The following is a 17,069-nucleotide window of genomic DNA, read 5'->3' on the forward strand; positions in this document are numbered from 1 at the left end:
TGCTCTGCTCCTTTACTTTATAATACGTGGGTGCCCCCTATAGGCCTGTGACAAAGGCAATGTGGATTGCTGGAAAAGAACAGAGCTGACCACAGGAAATAAAAAAATCGCATTGTAGGATAAACTACAGAGATAAAAAGGAGAAGAGATGGAAAGACAAAAAGACAAGGAGACTTCAGCAGTGGACAACAATATATATATATTGTAGCTGCTAAATATAAATGTAAATTTTTCATAATGAATAAACCAATAGCAAGTGTGCAAAATGAATTTGACTTGAAATTTAAGTTAACAATTGTGTCCTATGAACTTCTATGAGTTTGCTTTACTGGACACATGACAGCAAGAATATGCTAACTGTCATCACACTTCCATTTATTTTTTGCAGTTTATTTCTTCTCCATGCAAACCCTACATCGTTCCCTCACCCATATGGTCTCCAGACACTCAGGCTGGTTACAAATAATCTACTGCCAAGAAATTTAACATAAAGTAGCTGCTGGTGACAGAGTCACAAAGACATTTGCAAGACTGTCTCCCAAAACCTAAGATGCATCTCCATTGGAATGCTCTGTGCAAATTGTCCCTCCCACACAAGCAGCGTCTGTTTGTAAAGTGGCAGTAAACCTTATTTGAAATCATAATTACACATGTGAGCCATGTATGGCTATCTCCTTACACTGTAAACCCGAATTAGTTGAGTTTACTAGAAAATTGCGTGGAAACTCGTTGCCTTAAATTAATTAAGTTTTTACACAAGGTGAAACTAAAAAAGTTAAGTTGTATTAACTTAACATTTTAATTTGATGAAGCACATGAACAAAGTTTACATTAGTAGCATTTACTTGAAATATTTAGTTTACATAAATATTGTCTTCATTTTATGTTGTATAAAGTAATTATTTTTAAGTTTAACCTACAAAAAAGTATTAATTATTTCTACTTAAAATTATTAGTTTATATAATTGTTTTGTTGTAATTTAAAGACTTATTTAATAGAGATATCATGAATTACACATTGGTTATCAAAACTAAAAAAAGGAAGAAATTAAACGATACATTTCAATATTGTATTTTAATGTAAAAACCCTTCGAAGTAACATTTCAAAAGTTTTACTGCAGAAATAACAAACAAGTCAACCAAATGACAAGTCAAAAACAGACATTTAAACTGCTTTCTTGACAAGTCTAACTTTGAGAATGAATATTTTCAAAAAATTCTGCTGTATGCTTGTAAAACATTGGACACAAATGTTTTAAAACTTGATACATGCATTTAAAATTTCAAATTGACTGATGAACTCCATGTTATTATCTGAACACAACTGAGCACTGTCATGCGGATACACTTCTAAATCTACAAAAATGGTTCTTCACGAATTCTTTAGGAAATGGTTCTATATAGAAGTATTCTACCATTTATATAGAGTGATGAAATTATTTTTCAGCATGATGGCATATGTGCTGTAGATATATAAACATTTATAGCGCTCTATAGCACTAAAGATGGTTCTGGTATTGTTATAATAACAGCTTATAATAAAGACCTTATATATATATATATATATATATAATATAAAAAAATATTATAGAACCATTTTCTTTCAAGAACCCTTGAAAAATCTGTAGAATACAATGGCTAGACAGCCATTTTTTATGAAATATTTTGTGACATAATTCAAAATAAGCCATATGTATTGTAAATATAAAACAAGGAAAATTTTGGAATGGCTACTTATAGTCAAATAGAAGACAATAATATGATGAATACACACATTTTTTTGGGTAGGGCAAAAAATTTTTTTTTAAAATAAAATAAATAAATAAATAAAAAGAGGGGACATGCTTTCTCTGTAAAATAAACCGCATTTCTCAGGGTTTGTAATCTAGGTTTCCACAAACAAGCAAATTTTTGGAAGGGCTACTGGGGTCTATGTATTCATCATATGGTGTATTATATGGTTAAATTAACAGCATTTCTTCAGAGTGTAAGCTGGTTTTTCAGTGTTTGTAATCGGGCTTTCAGTTCACTGTGACCCAATGTTAGAAAAACCTGTTGAATGAAGTGAAATGTGTTCTTCATAGACTTGGGATAGTTGAGATGAAGTGCGTAAGTAAGTCCAAAAAGAATGCACACAGCTTTAGGGAGATCCTGGATGTTGTCCATAACAACTTCTCCTTCAATGACGATCTTCAGTGAGGCTGGACTGAGATGGAGGGAAGATGAGAGCACAGCACCTTCTTGTTCAACAAGCAGGATCCCAATGTCAAGTTGATGGAATGATTCGTCAGAGTCATCCTAAAAGCATAAGAGCAAAATAATTAATTAACTATCATATGTTAAGCAAAAAGTCTACTCTCAGGAGAGTCAGATACATGAGGGAAATGGACATTACTGCCGGAGTACATTACACAAGCAGATTACACATAAGTGGTCAGAAAAAAGTGTTTCAATGAAGTAAAAGTGTCTGTTTTTAATGGTTTGAGCTCACAAAAGAACACTTATCCAACCTCAGTGTAATTGGATGCTGGAAGATCGGGAGACTTGAAACCTTGCAAAATCCTACATAAACTAACTGGATGGACAGATTGAAATTACATCTTATTCTTTGATTATATTAAACTATGCTTTCAGTTTTTATCAAACAAAAATAATGGTGAATATTCAAAATTATGCCTTTATGGTCCTTTTTAATAGAGGTTACTTACAAAGCATGCTTTATAGAAGTCTGTGGGGTGGTCACCAAGGATAATAGGAAGCCCTCTAAGCACCAGAGTCCGAATATCAGTTGGCTCTTTAGTCTTTTGGAGAGAAAAATGACAATGACAAGAATTTAACTGTCTATAAGAAAGCTGAATCAATCAAGCATGATTTTGATTGTATAAGTATAATGGATATGGAACAACCTTGGTCTGTTGTGATAGGTGCGTCAACAGCTGCCCGATGTTCCCTCTCTTAGATTGAAATATCTCAATAAGACGAAGACTGTGCCGATCAATGCTTTCGTAGAAGTCCTGCTTAAGGTTCCTGCCTACAATCCTATTGAACTCCATGTATACCTGAAAAATAGAGAAAACAATTATACTTTTCAAGTCTAAACAATACTGAGGCTAGTGGTACCAATGTCTTGTTCCATTCAAAACCAACTACACCTGTTCACCATAAAGACTCACATTGTCCTTGAATTATAAATGAGCAAAACAATAATTGAAGATGACAAAGGTGTATCCAGAGGCATCATAATTATCATCAAATTATAACAGAAAGATAGACTAAAACATTGGCATATCCCTCTTGAACATACCTGATCTTCTGTGAAGAGAGCGGGCCAACGTTCCACCATCTTGCTTATGGCGGGTTTGGATTCAACAACCTCTTTCCTCCTCAATGCAAATGTCACATCCATCTTCTGTTTTACAAGTGGTCCATCTGGTGTTCTCTTTTGAATTTCATCAACTAAGTATTTGCGGGCACCCTCGAGGACTGACTGATCAAGCCCCTCTGGAAAGTTAGGCAAGTAGTTGAGCTCACCTTTCTTGGCCTTCTTGATATTTTTGTTAGCTGGTTCTCCTTCTGCTGAATGCAATCCCCGTTTACCTGCATTTACTGTAACGTCAAGGCATCCTGATCTTCTACGCTTTGTTCTGTAATTAGCCATTTTATATTTCAGACTGTTTTTCCAACCACTACAGCGACTTGACGAGCCTCGTTCTTGGAGACAGGGGTGCTTGCTTATTAGTGCTGCTGCGACACTTTCAAATTGAGCATTATTTGGGTATGCTGTGTGACTATACATGCTCTCTGCCAGTCTTTCCAGAATCTCATGCTTTAGCTCTTTTGATACTTTTAAGTGTGTTCCATCCCTAATGTATATTAGACTTGCCTGCCTAAGTCTATACTCTACATCAACAGAAAATGTTGGGATTTCAAAAACTTCTGGCCAAGGTGTCTGTCGCTCAAGAGGTGAGAGTGAGAGGACCTCTGTATCTGCTGGACTGTGTGTGTCACTCAAGATTTCATCAGACGTTGAGACAGGTACCAGTTCAAGTACAGGGATGACTTTGATTGTTGGTTTTTCAGGAAGATCTCCAATATCTGTCAGATTGCATAGCTCGTAATTAAATTCAGGATCCTTGTACTGAAGGCTGTAGTTGTAATTAAGTCCAAGTGATTCTTTCAGTGTACATATCAAATCCTCCACTGTAGCAGGCCTCGCACTGAGGGTGACCTTTCTTATATCTGCCTCTGTGAGAATGACCCTCAAGGTCATCTTCTGGTGTGCTGTCATCTTGGAAATAAAAGCAATAATCATCAATTAGCTTTTTAGAAATATGGGTAATATTTTAACTTAGGTTCCTGTTCATAAGGCTACATGTTACCTACATAAGCTTGTCATCACAATTGACATAATCCTACATAAGGTCTATTGTAATGAAAATGTATATACATTTATGTAGGGGTTATACACAGATTAATCATAACATAATGACCACCAAGTTTCTACACTCACAGTCTTTTTTCTTAGCTCCACTGTTGATTCCATCACTGGATAGGGTATCACCAGGCTTCTAACAGGATTAACAAGTTGGTTGCTTAATTGATGAAAGCTGCTAAATGTGACCATTAAACCTATTTATAAAATCCTGTGTTGCTTGGATTGCAGCAATCAATCTTGTGACCTTTTAACACAGAATGTAACGTCTGAGTGTCACTATTAAATTGTCTCCAAATCTGTATGCTGGAAGAGGGAAAACATCATTCAACTCTTTCAATTGTACTACACACAGGGAGGGGTTAATGCCTTCACAGAGTTCAAAAGATCTGAGATGCTCATGGTACCATACAGTCATCACCTTGCAGACAAACAGGACCTCTGTGTTAATAGCCACAATCTGTTTGATTTGCTTAAAATTTGGAAGTCCAGAGCATGAACCAACAGAGAGAATCATGCCTGGGCAATATTTTATTCCATCTACAGAGACAGATGATGCGACAAAGACTGCTGTATGTTGAGGCACTCTCTGGCAGAATATTTGTTGGACATTCTCAGGGTAAGACGTGATCAATGCTGTAGTAACCTTGTTCATTTCAACTGAGGGTTTGAAAAATGAACTTGCGTCTAAATGGTAAGCCATCATTTTCTGATGCTTTACAGCTAGTGTATGAGCTACATTTCTAAAGTTGCAAGCATTACGAATTACTTGTTTGAAAAATTTATGCTTTCCCTCGAAGCGCATTGTCCAGACATCTGAAAGTGGACCAAATGCCTTAATCATCTCAGGATAATGCTCAATGAAATGGTGTTTTGGACGTAATTTGAAATCAGGAAACGTACTTTGCAACAATTGTCTATGTTCTGATATTTTGCAATCAAGAAAATTTATGGACTCTTTAGTGTGTCTTGTTGCCACAGCCAACTCAACTATGTCTTTCAGGAGCAACAAAATATCCCATGCATTGTCTCCTTCAGGTACTTTATGGCCAATGAGAAGTGGCAGCAATCTAATTAGAGCCCAGTTCTCATGGCCATTTCCACCTATTGTTCCTTTGGTAGAAAAGCCTTGAGCAATAGTTTGAGGCTGGTCAGTTCTGTCATTAAACTCATATGGAAACGTTTTGATAGCATGGTTTAGGGCCTCTAAAGTGAAATATTTTTTGGAAATCATGTCTGATAGGCAGAGTGATAACTCAACAGGAACAATACCTTCAAAAAGGTCATGCAGTATATCAGGGGGGTAACCATGAACAACATGAAAGTGCTGCAGACTGTCGGTCAATACACAGCCTCCTTTCACACCATACTCTTTAGACATAATAGGATCCTGCCGTACCTCCTGCACATGCCGGTTGTGAGTGTCTTTAATTCGGGGTTCAAAGACGCCTGAACATACCTCCTTGTCTTGAATCTTGCTCCTTGTTGCCATGCAGAACCTGCAGAACCTGTCCACTGCAAAGCTCTCGAAAAATCCTGCAAGTGAATGAGCAGCCAAGTTATCAGCAGCCACATATAACACTGTGCCTTTGATAGATGCTCCTAACTTCTCAACATATAGACCATGTTGCTCCAAATAGACTAGATCTTGAATGAGAGGATGGAAAATTTTAGCATAGCCATGCTCTTTTACATCAGATGCTTTACATAAAAGAGCAAGCTGAATCGAGTGGAGTGTGGACCTATATTTTGATGGCACATTTGCTATCACCCAATACACTGCACTCATTTTGTGTTTCTTTTTTGATGTTCCTAAAGGGTTGGACACTTCAAAGTCATCTGTGTAAAGTCCAATAGAGATTTTGAACTCCTCCCCTTTAAGGAGGGAATTTTCTTTACAGTATGAACCATCTCTATATGTATTGTACTCATGCGGCACATGGTTTTGTACTGGAAGAGCTTTGTCCAAAATGTCTGCCCTGTTTAACATGCTCTGTAGCATTGCATTTAGAGGAACGTATACAGCTGTACATTTTTTTCCTCTATCTATAACATACTCCACCGGTGTAACCACTGTAAAATTTCTGCTCACATATGCTGCTCTCCTTTTAATAGTTGATAAAGAGCCATCCTTGCCACAAAATCTTGTTATGACATTGTTCTCCGAGACAACTCGAACTAACTGTCTTAGAGTTGAATCATCTACACTTGTGTGATGTTTCAGAATGTCCTTGACTGAATTATGCAGCAATGGCTGGGAGAGTTCACATATCTGTAAAAGCTGTTGTACGATTTCTTGTACAGACCTTTCTGGAATATGAAGGATCGTTTGCATCTTTAAAAAAAGAGCTGCTAGGTTGTGCTCCAGCTGTTTCTTTAGATCATGAGGCTCTTCACTGCTGGAATCCTCACTGTCCACTAAATCAGGGGTGTCATTTGAAACCATATGTTCATCTTGGGCTGTTTCCTTAGTTAAATTAGCAATGACTATTTCCGGTTTGAACATCCTCCAGTTGTCTGTTCTGTGCTCTTTACTTATATGTGCATTAAATGTGGAGTACACAGTAGTATTAAAGTTACATCCTTTATATGGACATGGGACTTTGTGATTAACTTTTAAATGTGTGCTGCGCAAGTGACTGAAAAAATCTGCTTCTGTGCAGGGTGAAGAAAAATCACATAACTGACAGTGAGCTACTTGAGCTGTTTCACACAGTTGTGCATCCGGTCCTTTCTTGTGAATTTTAGACAAGTGGACCTTAAGTGCATTGATGGAATTAAATGTACACAAACATTCTTGGTGTAAGCAAGGAAAAGGCACAGTTCTACTGTAGGCCCCATGTTTTAATCTATAATGCTTTAAAAGGTAACCCCTTTTCTCACATATAAATTCACAATACTTACACTTCCACTGCATCTTCAAATGAACCTCAAAAACAGAATGAGAACACTTAAACAATTACAATTATACTAAACCCATTGCATAAAATTAACCAAACTCCGCTAATGATTACAACTGTAAAGATAAAAGCATTAAAGTTATAATGCGGCCGGCCAAAACATGAGGCTCAGCGGCTCCGAAACACGAGGCTCGGGCGGGAACGCGGCGCGTCGCGTCAGCCCCGAGACACGGCCAAGAGCGGCGGTGGGGGCTTTCGCGATAAAATGCGGGGATAAATTTCTCTTACCGTGACAGCACAATTAATGACTGTCTAATTAAGCATACATTTGAAAAGAAAATCGCGAATTTACTGATTTAATTAAACATATCACTCGTGTGTAAACTCAATCCCAATTTTTAATCAGAACGGTAGGCATTAGCCAGCACATGCAGACACATATGCTAAAATTTTGAGCCGAAAAAAACAACCTTTGTATATTAGCTAACTAACGTTATACCTAGTTAATGCGTAAAAATAAAGTAAAATGAATGCTAGCTAGATTATTGCTAAATTGTTAACCGAGAGAACACAAACAAAACAGGATCTTAACCTTAGCTTGTTGAAACAAAGCTAGCTATCGCTAGATAACTTCAAATCTTAGCTAACTTGTTGTGACTTCTTGTGGTCTTAGGGGCAATGAATTTTATCAGACAATATATTTGCATACAAACCTTTTCAATTGAAGTAATGTTGCTTTCACAAGCCCACAGCTTTCAGTCACAGCAATGAGCAGCTCTTTTTAAAGAAAAGACAGTAACGGCTCTTCACAGAACTTTCTGTTGCCTGGAGAAAAAAAAAATGGAACAAGCCCCGCCCCTTGCTCACAAAACTTAACATACTAAGTAATCTCTACTTATCTTGATCATTGCACTGCATTATTTCAACTAAATAATTCAAACAACTAATTTGATTTAGTAATGGCAAATGTTTTGAGCAAAACTTGAAATAATAATTAAAGACTACTCAAAAAGTTAATTTAAACCAAATTTGGGTTTACAGTGTAGCTGCTTTCACCAACCCACATTAACATTTAATGAAGTATAAATTTGGTTACCAAGAGAATACCAACTTCTCCCTCGAGGCCTCGTGGGTGGCCAAGTCGCATTGTTGCAATTTCCACACTGTATTTAAAGTAAAACCCAGCTTAGATTCTGCATGATATAATGTATAATCCATATTATGTTAAAATATATGGTATAATATACCTTCTGTTACCTATGATACTGCCTTTGAAGACTGGGGGAAGGGGAGAAGAGGAAAAAAACTGACATTTTTGCTCATAACTCTAAAACTAAAGTTTAAAAGGCCTGCAATTACAAGTGGAGTTCCTCTTCATTGGCTTTGTGAAATTAACAAGAAAACCAATACTGGGTTAGAAAAATTTCCACCAACATTAGGCGAAGAATTAAAACTGCACACAGTTGGATTGCAGGAATTTGTCATAAAGTGTCCTATTTCACAACAAATGATTCCCCATTTCTGTGGATTTGCAACTATGCAAATTCTCTATTTGGTGGTGTGGTGCTCAAATGTGTAGCAGAAGAGAGGAAAGATGCCACAGAACTGGGTCCCTGATGATTAAGAGCCCCATATTTCCCCAGGCGACTTGCTCTCCAGAGACATATCATCTTACTGATGCTTTTCCAGCTACCCGCCTCTAACAAATGACAACAGAGTGACCCGCCGTACTTTACAGTGCCACATTTATTTGTCTCAGAGATGAGGTTGCGACTAAAACTTTGACATCTTCAATATAAGCGTGACAATGACACTGCCATAGAATGATAATCATAAAATGAATGGTCAAGTTTGTTTTTGTCCCTTATGTTTGACTTATGCTTGGTTTAAGGTGTGGGGTAGCCTCCATGTCTTGGACATGATCCTCTCCATAAGAATCTTGATTACTGACAAAACCTTACATAGTGAATTTACTGTGCAATCAGACGGGTAAAGTGGATTTATTATTTATAATTAAGCACTGAATTTGTTCCAAAAAGATCTGCAGGTATATGTTTTTATAACTCAAACGACCTGAAGTATACTTTCTCATGATCCAAGCAAATCGAGCAAATTTATTAATGTGGAAATCTGGCCTTTGGTGTGTTGAGAACACCAGGACATTTGCAAGGTTATTTTTTTTCTTTCTGTTTCTTGGCAGGTCTCACATACTCATTTATTTGATCTGCAGTAATTCACGAGTACATACCATGCTATAAACACATAGGTGTAGTATGGAAAAAGATAGTATGACTCGAAGAAAGGAGAGAACATGGATTGTAGAGGGTTTCTGCTTCAAGCAAGATATCCAAAACCCCTTTCGAACAGAGGTAGAACATTCAGAAATTTTTTGGAATGCAAAAAGGTGGAAAGTGGAGAAAAAAATGTATATTAAAAAAGTTTGGACATGATCAGAAGTACTACAGGTTGATGATTTGGACAGGGCATAGTGAACTAGAGCTTACGTAGGCTCTATTGCATCCCATGCTTTTCTGGTTTGGCTGCCTTCACTTATCACTGTTGAGTGTCCTGTAGTCTCTGTGGCTGTGCTTTTGTTTGTCTTTTTTGTCGCCCTCTGTACTCTATTGTAAATCAACCTTGGGTACTAGAAAGGAACTATAATAATAATAATAATAATGACAACTACAACAATCACCTTATTTAATGCCCGAGTGTATGATTTATTAAGCTAAGCGGCTGTGGGGAAGGACATAACTCATATTTTTCACCTCTTTGTGATTGAAAGGAAGAGGCTGCTTCCACACATACCCACATAGTCCCTGCTCCTGAAAATGGAAATTGAATAGCAAAGGATGGCTTATGCTGTATGTACATACATATACAGAATGGGTTTTTTTAATCTGCTGCTCAGTGAAGGCAACTTTTTATATCCATATCACTGTAAAAACAAACAAAAAAACAAAACCAAACCAAAAAACGAAAAAGATTCATTGCCCTGACTTCACATCAGATTCAATCTCCCACCACACAATTTAAAATTAAATTTCACTGTTTCTGTGGAATTGCAGCTCTCACCTAAGATTCACTAAGACTGTCACTTTAAAGATACTACGTAAGAGGGTTAAGGGGCATCATTTGGAAGTTTATATATATGTGTATGTGTGTGTGTGTGTGTGTGTAAAAAAGTTCCATTAAAACTATTAAAGTGAAACATTATCTGTAATAGAATATTATAATCAAAATAATTTCATTTACATTTATTTCACCTGATCTAGTCTAGTTTTAATTAGCTGTGGCTCATGTTTCTCATCATAGAAAATCTAGTGTGGATCTTATAATGAATCATCTACTGAAGACTTGTCCCACGCCACCACCATCAGCACCACCATCCACCCCCTCCCATGTGCTTTGTGACTAAATCAATGCTGTGCGTTTGCTGTTTTTTCCTCACATGCTCCTCTTAACTCGCAGGCTTGACATTGCATTTGCATGTAGGTCATTCTATAAGGAGCTGAGGGAATCCTCTTGGGGGGCTATGAGAAACAATTATTTAGTAAATCTACTCTTTCTCCTTCAGGAAAGAAAGGTATTAATTACCTCAGTGAGTTCAAAGTGCTGGTAGCTCACACCTCCTCAAATGTGCTTTAGCAAATTAATTACCAGGCAACACGAAAGATTCATCAGGTACACTTGATTTGGTTTAACATTTAAGACAGCCAAGGAAAGGGTCTGCAATTTCTTCCTCTACAAATGTACTTGAAGCTAATTACATTACTTTCAAAACTATGAATTTAACATGGATCAAGTGCAGCCACTCAGAACTACCGCCTAGAAAAATATACTAAAAATAAAAAGTAGTCAATTAAATCATTCAGTAATGTTTTAAAGCTAAATATTATATTAAAAAAAAACCCAAACACTAAAAAGTATATATAATTGTTCAAATTAATGCTTAACGCAAACAGAAACTTGTTAAAGAATTTGTAACCATTTTATCGACCTATGTAAACACTTTATATTAGTGTGAAAAACAAAATTATGTTAATCACCATGGCATTCTGTGATTAATCATGATTAAATCACAAGTTAAAATGGTAGAATTGCTTTGTTGTTTTGGAAGTGAGATGAAACAAATGTATGTTGTATACATGACAAACTGGTTAGAGTAAAGTGTTCTTTTTTTTACTTTATTATTAGACTTCAGTGGGTTTTTTTCTACAGGGTGGGCCATTTATATGGATACACCTTCATAAAATGGGAATGGTTGGTGATATTAACTTCCTCTTTGTGGCACATTAGTATATGGGAGGGGGGAAACTTTTCAAGATGGGTGGTGACCATGGTGGCCATTTTGATGTCGGCCATTTTGGATCCAACTTTTGTTTTATCAATGGGAAGAGGGTCATGTGACACATCAGACTTATTGGGAATTTCACAAGAAAACCAATGGTGTGCTTGGTTTTAACGTAACTTTATTTTTTTACACATTTCTCTTTGTTTACAGCCATTGGCATGTCGCAGATGTAACCGGATGATTGCAGCAGATTTCAATGCAAGACACCCTACGAGACCACCCATCTCCCATGCTACAGTTAGCAAACTTCTTGCCAAGTTTCGTGAAACTAGTTCAGTGTTGGATTTGCCAAAATGTGGACGCATGAAAACTGTCACTAATGAAGAATGGAGAGTGGCATCAGTCGAACATCCCTTCGGCAGATATTAACTCCTCACAAATGGCACCCTTACAAACTCCAGCTACTGCAGCATCTCAACGAGGATGACCCAGATTGGCGCACTGAATTTGCAAAATGGGCAAAACAAAAATTGGAACAGGACCCTCAGTTTACACACAAGATTTTGTTCAGTGATGAGGCAAACTTTTATGTAAATGCTGATGTGTTTCCCTCTTTATGCACTGAAGCTGGCATGTTCCATGAGTTCCATGAGCAAGATGGTGCACCACCACATTATAGGTGTCAGGTCGGAGCATTCCTAGATGAACAGTTTCTTGGAAAGTGGATTGGTCATCGTGGGCCAGTTCAATGGCCCCCAAGGTCTCCTGATCTGACCCCCTTAGACTTTTATCTTTGGGGTCATCTGAAGGCAATTGTCTATGCCGTGAAGATACGAGATGTGCAGCACCTGAAACTACGGATACTGGAAGCCTGTGCTTGCATTTCTCCTGCGGTGTTGCTATCAGTGTGTGAAGAGTGGGAGAAGAGGGTTGCATTGAAAATCCAACACAATGGGCAGCACTTTGAACACATTTTATAAGTGGTCAGAAACTTGTAAATAACTCATGAAAGAATAAAGTTACGTTAAAACACAAGCACACCATTGTTTTTCTTGTAAAGTTCCCAATAAGTTTGATGTGTCACATGACCCTCTTCCCACTGAAAAAACTAAAGTTGGATCCAAAATGGCCACCATGGTCACCACCCATCTTGAAAACTTTTCCCCCTCCCATATAGTAATGTGCCACAAACAGGAAGTTAATATCACCAACCATTCCCATTTTATTATGGTGTATCCATATAAATGGCCCACCCTGTATTAAATCAGAACATCTTAATTCTGAGTAAAGGTTTCAGGAGGAGAGCCTAAATTCTCACAGAAGCTGTTTATGCCTGTGTAGGAGAGAGGGGGACCCTCTCATCCCCTTCCAACCCACCCCTTTTCTAATCAGCTCAGAGATTACCTATAAAATAAATAACTTTCTGCCCAATTGTTACTTTGACAGAAAAAATAAATGCCTTTCCACCACAATATAAATCTGAACCTGTAGGCATCTTCCAATAACAGTTTATTGCACCAAATATTAAAATCAATGTTAAAATCCATAGAGATCCTCAATAATCCCTAATCTTTTATTTCATATATTTTCCATAGTGCTAAACTGAAAAGGGGCATGGGGCAGCCCACTGAAAAGGGGCATGGGGCAGCTCCAGGACCTTATTTGTGCAGAGTGATGTAGCATTTTGGTGTGACAACACTGAATTAGTGTTCAATCAATGCCTCATTTTCTGTGATGGACTGTCTGTGGAACAGTACTTTCACAGTTGAACTGAGAAAATGAAGGGAGATTAAAAAGTGATTTCCAGGCTGTCCTTAAAAAGGTCTTTCAGAAAAGAAAAAAAGCAATAAAAATAAATAAATAAAAAAGCACACTAAAGCACATGCAAGATAAGGCAACATGTGTGGTATTTACAGATTACTGCTGAATTACAAAAATACAGGCATATTAACAGCTACAACAAAAGCATTCCTAACACAGTATCAGTATTTTCAAGTTAATGCAGATATTAACCTTTGTAAAGGTCCTGTGTAAAACTGGGTGGCCACAATTATTCCTGCTAAAATAATAAAGGGGGGGGGGGGGGGGTCTGAACAGCAGCAAAGCAGAAAATATCCATGTATGTTGTCTCATCCTCATTCCATTAACATATCCAAAAATGTAAAAATGTCATAATTATGTTTTAACGGATTTGCTGCCATTGTTTTACTGTTATGTCCTATGTTTTATATGTAGACTCTTTGGCTCATTTAGGAAAACTATATATTTCTTTCACACTAAAGGCTGATTTATGCTTCTGCATTGACCCGACGCAGAGCCTATGGAAGAGCAATGCCATTGTAAGCATTAATATTCCTTTGTATTCATTTATATATTTTAGAGGGGTGCTGAGGCTTTTTAGGTCTGGTTGAAACTAATATTTGCTCTGTTCACTTGGTCACTTCATAGCCATGGGATACTATGTTTGCACCAGTTATTGTGTGGACCTGACTGGTCAGTGGCAGCAAACTGAAATATGACTCAATAGAGGGCATGATCTCAGGCCGAAACACTAATAGATGTTTGTTCTCGAATGGGCACATCATAAAGAATATACTAGCTTCAGCACTGCTCTCACATACACCAGGTCTTCAGCCTGTTCCCTTAATGTCTGATGACACACCCAGTACATTTAAATGATTAAGTAAATATAGTATGAAATGCTCCTTTAAAGCTTCTGTGTCTGATGCTTAACCTCCCCCCGAGGCTCTAATCAGCAAATTAAGAGATTCTAATTCAATAATCATAAAGCTTCGACTGGACGATATGGTCAAAATATCACACATTTATTCATAACTGTGGTTGGTAAAATACAATTCCAGTATTGATATGAACAATAAAAAAGACAAAAAACTGCTAAGAAAAAAAAACTTGGTTATGTCATTAATATTTATTTTACTAATAAAAGCTAAATTTAAAAGTGACTGAAAACATTGCCCTGTAACATACATAACATGTAAATATTGTATATTGACATAGTGAACATGTATGTAGTATAATGTTGTTGAATATTTTGCTATTTAATATGAATGGTCTTTAAAAAAAAGTTACGTTTCCACTAGACTTTTTTTCATGCATATAACAACTCATTTATCTTCCTTCCACTAACGCAAGTACTAACATTTTAACCTAATTTGTGTCGACAAAAAATCGACAGACAACTATATGAATACAATTCCATTCCGTTCATACATTGTCTTAAATTATTAATGGCTTCAGTCTTAAGGGACAACAAGATTAATTATGATTAATCACAACAAATGGATTCATTTGTTCATTTTTTTAATTGATCAACAGCACCAGTAATGCCTTTAGATTGGCAATGAATTTTAGAAACAAAACTTGGCGGCCTCCAATTCTATTCAAAACTGAATGTCAAAGAATGTTTCACTAAATCTTTATTTTAAATCTAAAAAACTAAATTTTATATTGCTTAGTTATTACAATATGTGCCTTTCCAGATACACAAGGATTGCATTCCATTCAATCAACAAAAACTGGGAAGTTGGAACTGAGAAGCAGCAGCCAAATGTGTACAGCATACTCTCAACCAGGAACAACTGTCCACCAGGAAGACTGCATAGGACACCAATTGGTTCACCTAGAATAAAATGCCAATCCATATCTGGGCATGCACACCTACAGACACTTATTCTCACACACTCATTTACACACAAGGAAAGGTATTAAAAAAAATAATAATAATAATGCTAAGAAAAAAAAGGAGCCAAATAACCTAACCTCAATTTTTCTGTAGTGAGAGAAACCCTGGAGGAAGAAACCCACACAGGTATGGGGAGAACATATAAATTCCACCAAGCTGGGACTTGGTGACCCATGACCCCTGCATTGAGGCAAACATGCTATTATTTCAAACATGCAGAATATTTCAGCTATTTTTCTTTTATATAATAATATACTCATAAAAAATATATATATATATATATATATATATATATAATGTAAGAATACTGTTTGTAATGTACAGAATGTGCAGTTCACGATAATGTAATTTTCCCCCACATTCCTTTTACTCCACAGACAAGTGCAGTCAATCTCCGCTCTAAGCGCTCTGCCACTTCCATTAGCCTATACTGTCAAGGTCAACAGCCAAAGTCACCTCCACTTATCCCCATGTGACACCTTAACTTTCCATTATGTGCTGCAGGCCTCGACCTATGTGCCAGCCATTTGTCACATTCAACAAATAGCCTACAATTATTTTAATTCTGTTGAGGCACCATGCATCACCGGTCAGCTGCAGCCATCAATGAAACTTTTGGATGAGGTGTCCAGAAGTGCTGTCAGGCTGTGATCTGAAATTACTGCCTTTATTCCCAGAATAGTTTTCTCACTCAGAAATGAAAGGAACATTTCCAAGTGTGTTCCTGTACTGAACAATGCATTTCTGACTAAGCTGGTCTGGATCACCCCTTTGAGTTAAATGAGACAAGAATATGGTCACAACTTGCATTAGATACTTCTCAAATATCTGACAAATTTAAACAGCATGATGTTTTTAACTGATGCAAGATCATCAAAATCCATGATGAGTTAGCAGAACCTAACATTACCATTGCTGTGGTTTTCAAAGCCCATGGTTCCCGTCAGAGACAGGGTTTTGAGACATAACCAGCTATAAGCCAAGGAAGAGTGTGTAAACCCATGTGGAGTCGGGTCAAGCTGACCTGATACCATGCAGTGGAAATTTGCTTGATGTTATCTAAAGAATACCAAATTTCTGGTACTGTGAATTTGAGAAAAGTATAAAAAAAACAGTTTGACTTTGGACTTGAGGGGAACTGTCACAGCAGATATGTTAAAAACAAAAATCGGGAAAAAGAATGATCCTGTAATATATTTACTGTACTAAGTGAGATTTATTTACATACTTAATTTTTCCCTTCATTGTAACCAATTTTCAAGTTCAGGGTCTCGGTGGGTCTGAAGCCTACCCAGAATCACACCCTGGAGGGGGTGCCAGACCTTTACAGGGAAATACCGTATTTTCCGCACTATAAGGCGCACCTAAAAAACTCAAATTATCTCAAAAGCCGACAGTGCGCCTTATAATCCGGTGCGCCTTATATATGGACCAATATTGAGCCACAACAGGTCTCGCAACTACGGTAAGCAGCCGCCTACTTCATTTTCTTCCGCGCGCGGTGCATGCTGGATATATACCGGTATATATATTTCATTTCCATTTGTTTATGTAAAGACCCCAAAATGGCTCCTATTAAGAGACACGCATATGACGCAGAGTTTAAACTCAAGGCGATCAGTCACGCAGAAGAACACGGGAATAGAGCAGCAGCAAGAGAATTTAACATTAACGAATCACTAACGAACGGGATTCGTGGATGAGGAATAACTTAGTAAAGTGAGCTTTACGTGTTTATT

At 37.2% G+C, this 17,069-nt stretch overlaps 1 protein-coding gene across 3 annotated transcripts; it reads right to left on the bottom strand.

Moving 5' to 3' along the window:
• Nucleotides 1-1,693: 1,693 nt before the first annotated feature.
• LOC136663954 (sterile alpha motif domain-containing protein 3-like) lies at nucleotides 1,694-8,217 on the bottom strand. 3 transcript variants are annotated; one of them, XM_066640929.1, is made up of 6 exons: nucleotides 8,047-8,217; nucleotides 5,893-5,969; nucleotides 3,306-4,289; nucleotides 2,908-3,060; nucleotides 2,710-2,802; nucleotides 1,694-2,299 (listed from the first exon to the last, which is right to left on the bottom strand). In XM_066640929.1, the coding sequence occupies exons 2-6, from the start codon at nucleotides 5,923-5,925 to the stop codon at nucleotides 1,982-1,984; spliced, it is 1,581 nt and encodes a 526-aa protein (XP_066497026.1). In that variant the 5' UTR covers nucleotides 5,926-5,969; nucleotides 8,047-8,217; the 3' UTR covers nucleotides 1,694-1,981. The 3 variants fall into 3 exon arrangements, with proteins under 3 accessions (XP_066497026.1, XP_066497024.1, XP_066497025.1); XM_066640927.1 differs by having other exon boundaries at nucleotides 4,512-5,969; XM_066640928.1 differs by lacking the exon at nucleotides 8,047-8,217 and adding an exon at nucleotides 4,512-4,680 and having other exon boundaries at nucleotides 5,893-5,947.
• Between the last annotated feature and the right edge of the window lie 8,852 nt (nucleotides 8,218-17,069).

This window comes from Hoplias malabaricus, chromosome 12, assembly GCF_029633855.1.
Source record: "Hoplias malabaricus isolate fHopMal1 chromosome 12, fHopMal1.hap1, whole genome shotgun sequence".
NCBI lineage: Eukaryota > Metazoa > Chordata > Actinopteri > Characiformes > Erythrinidae > Hoplias > Hoplias malabaricus.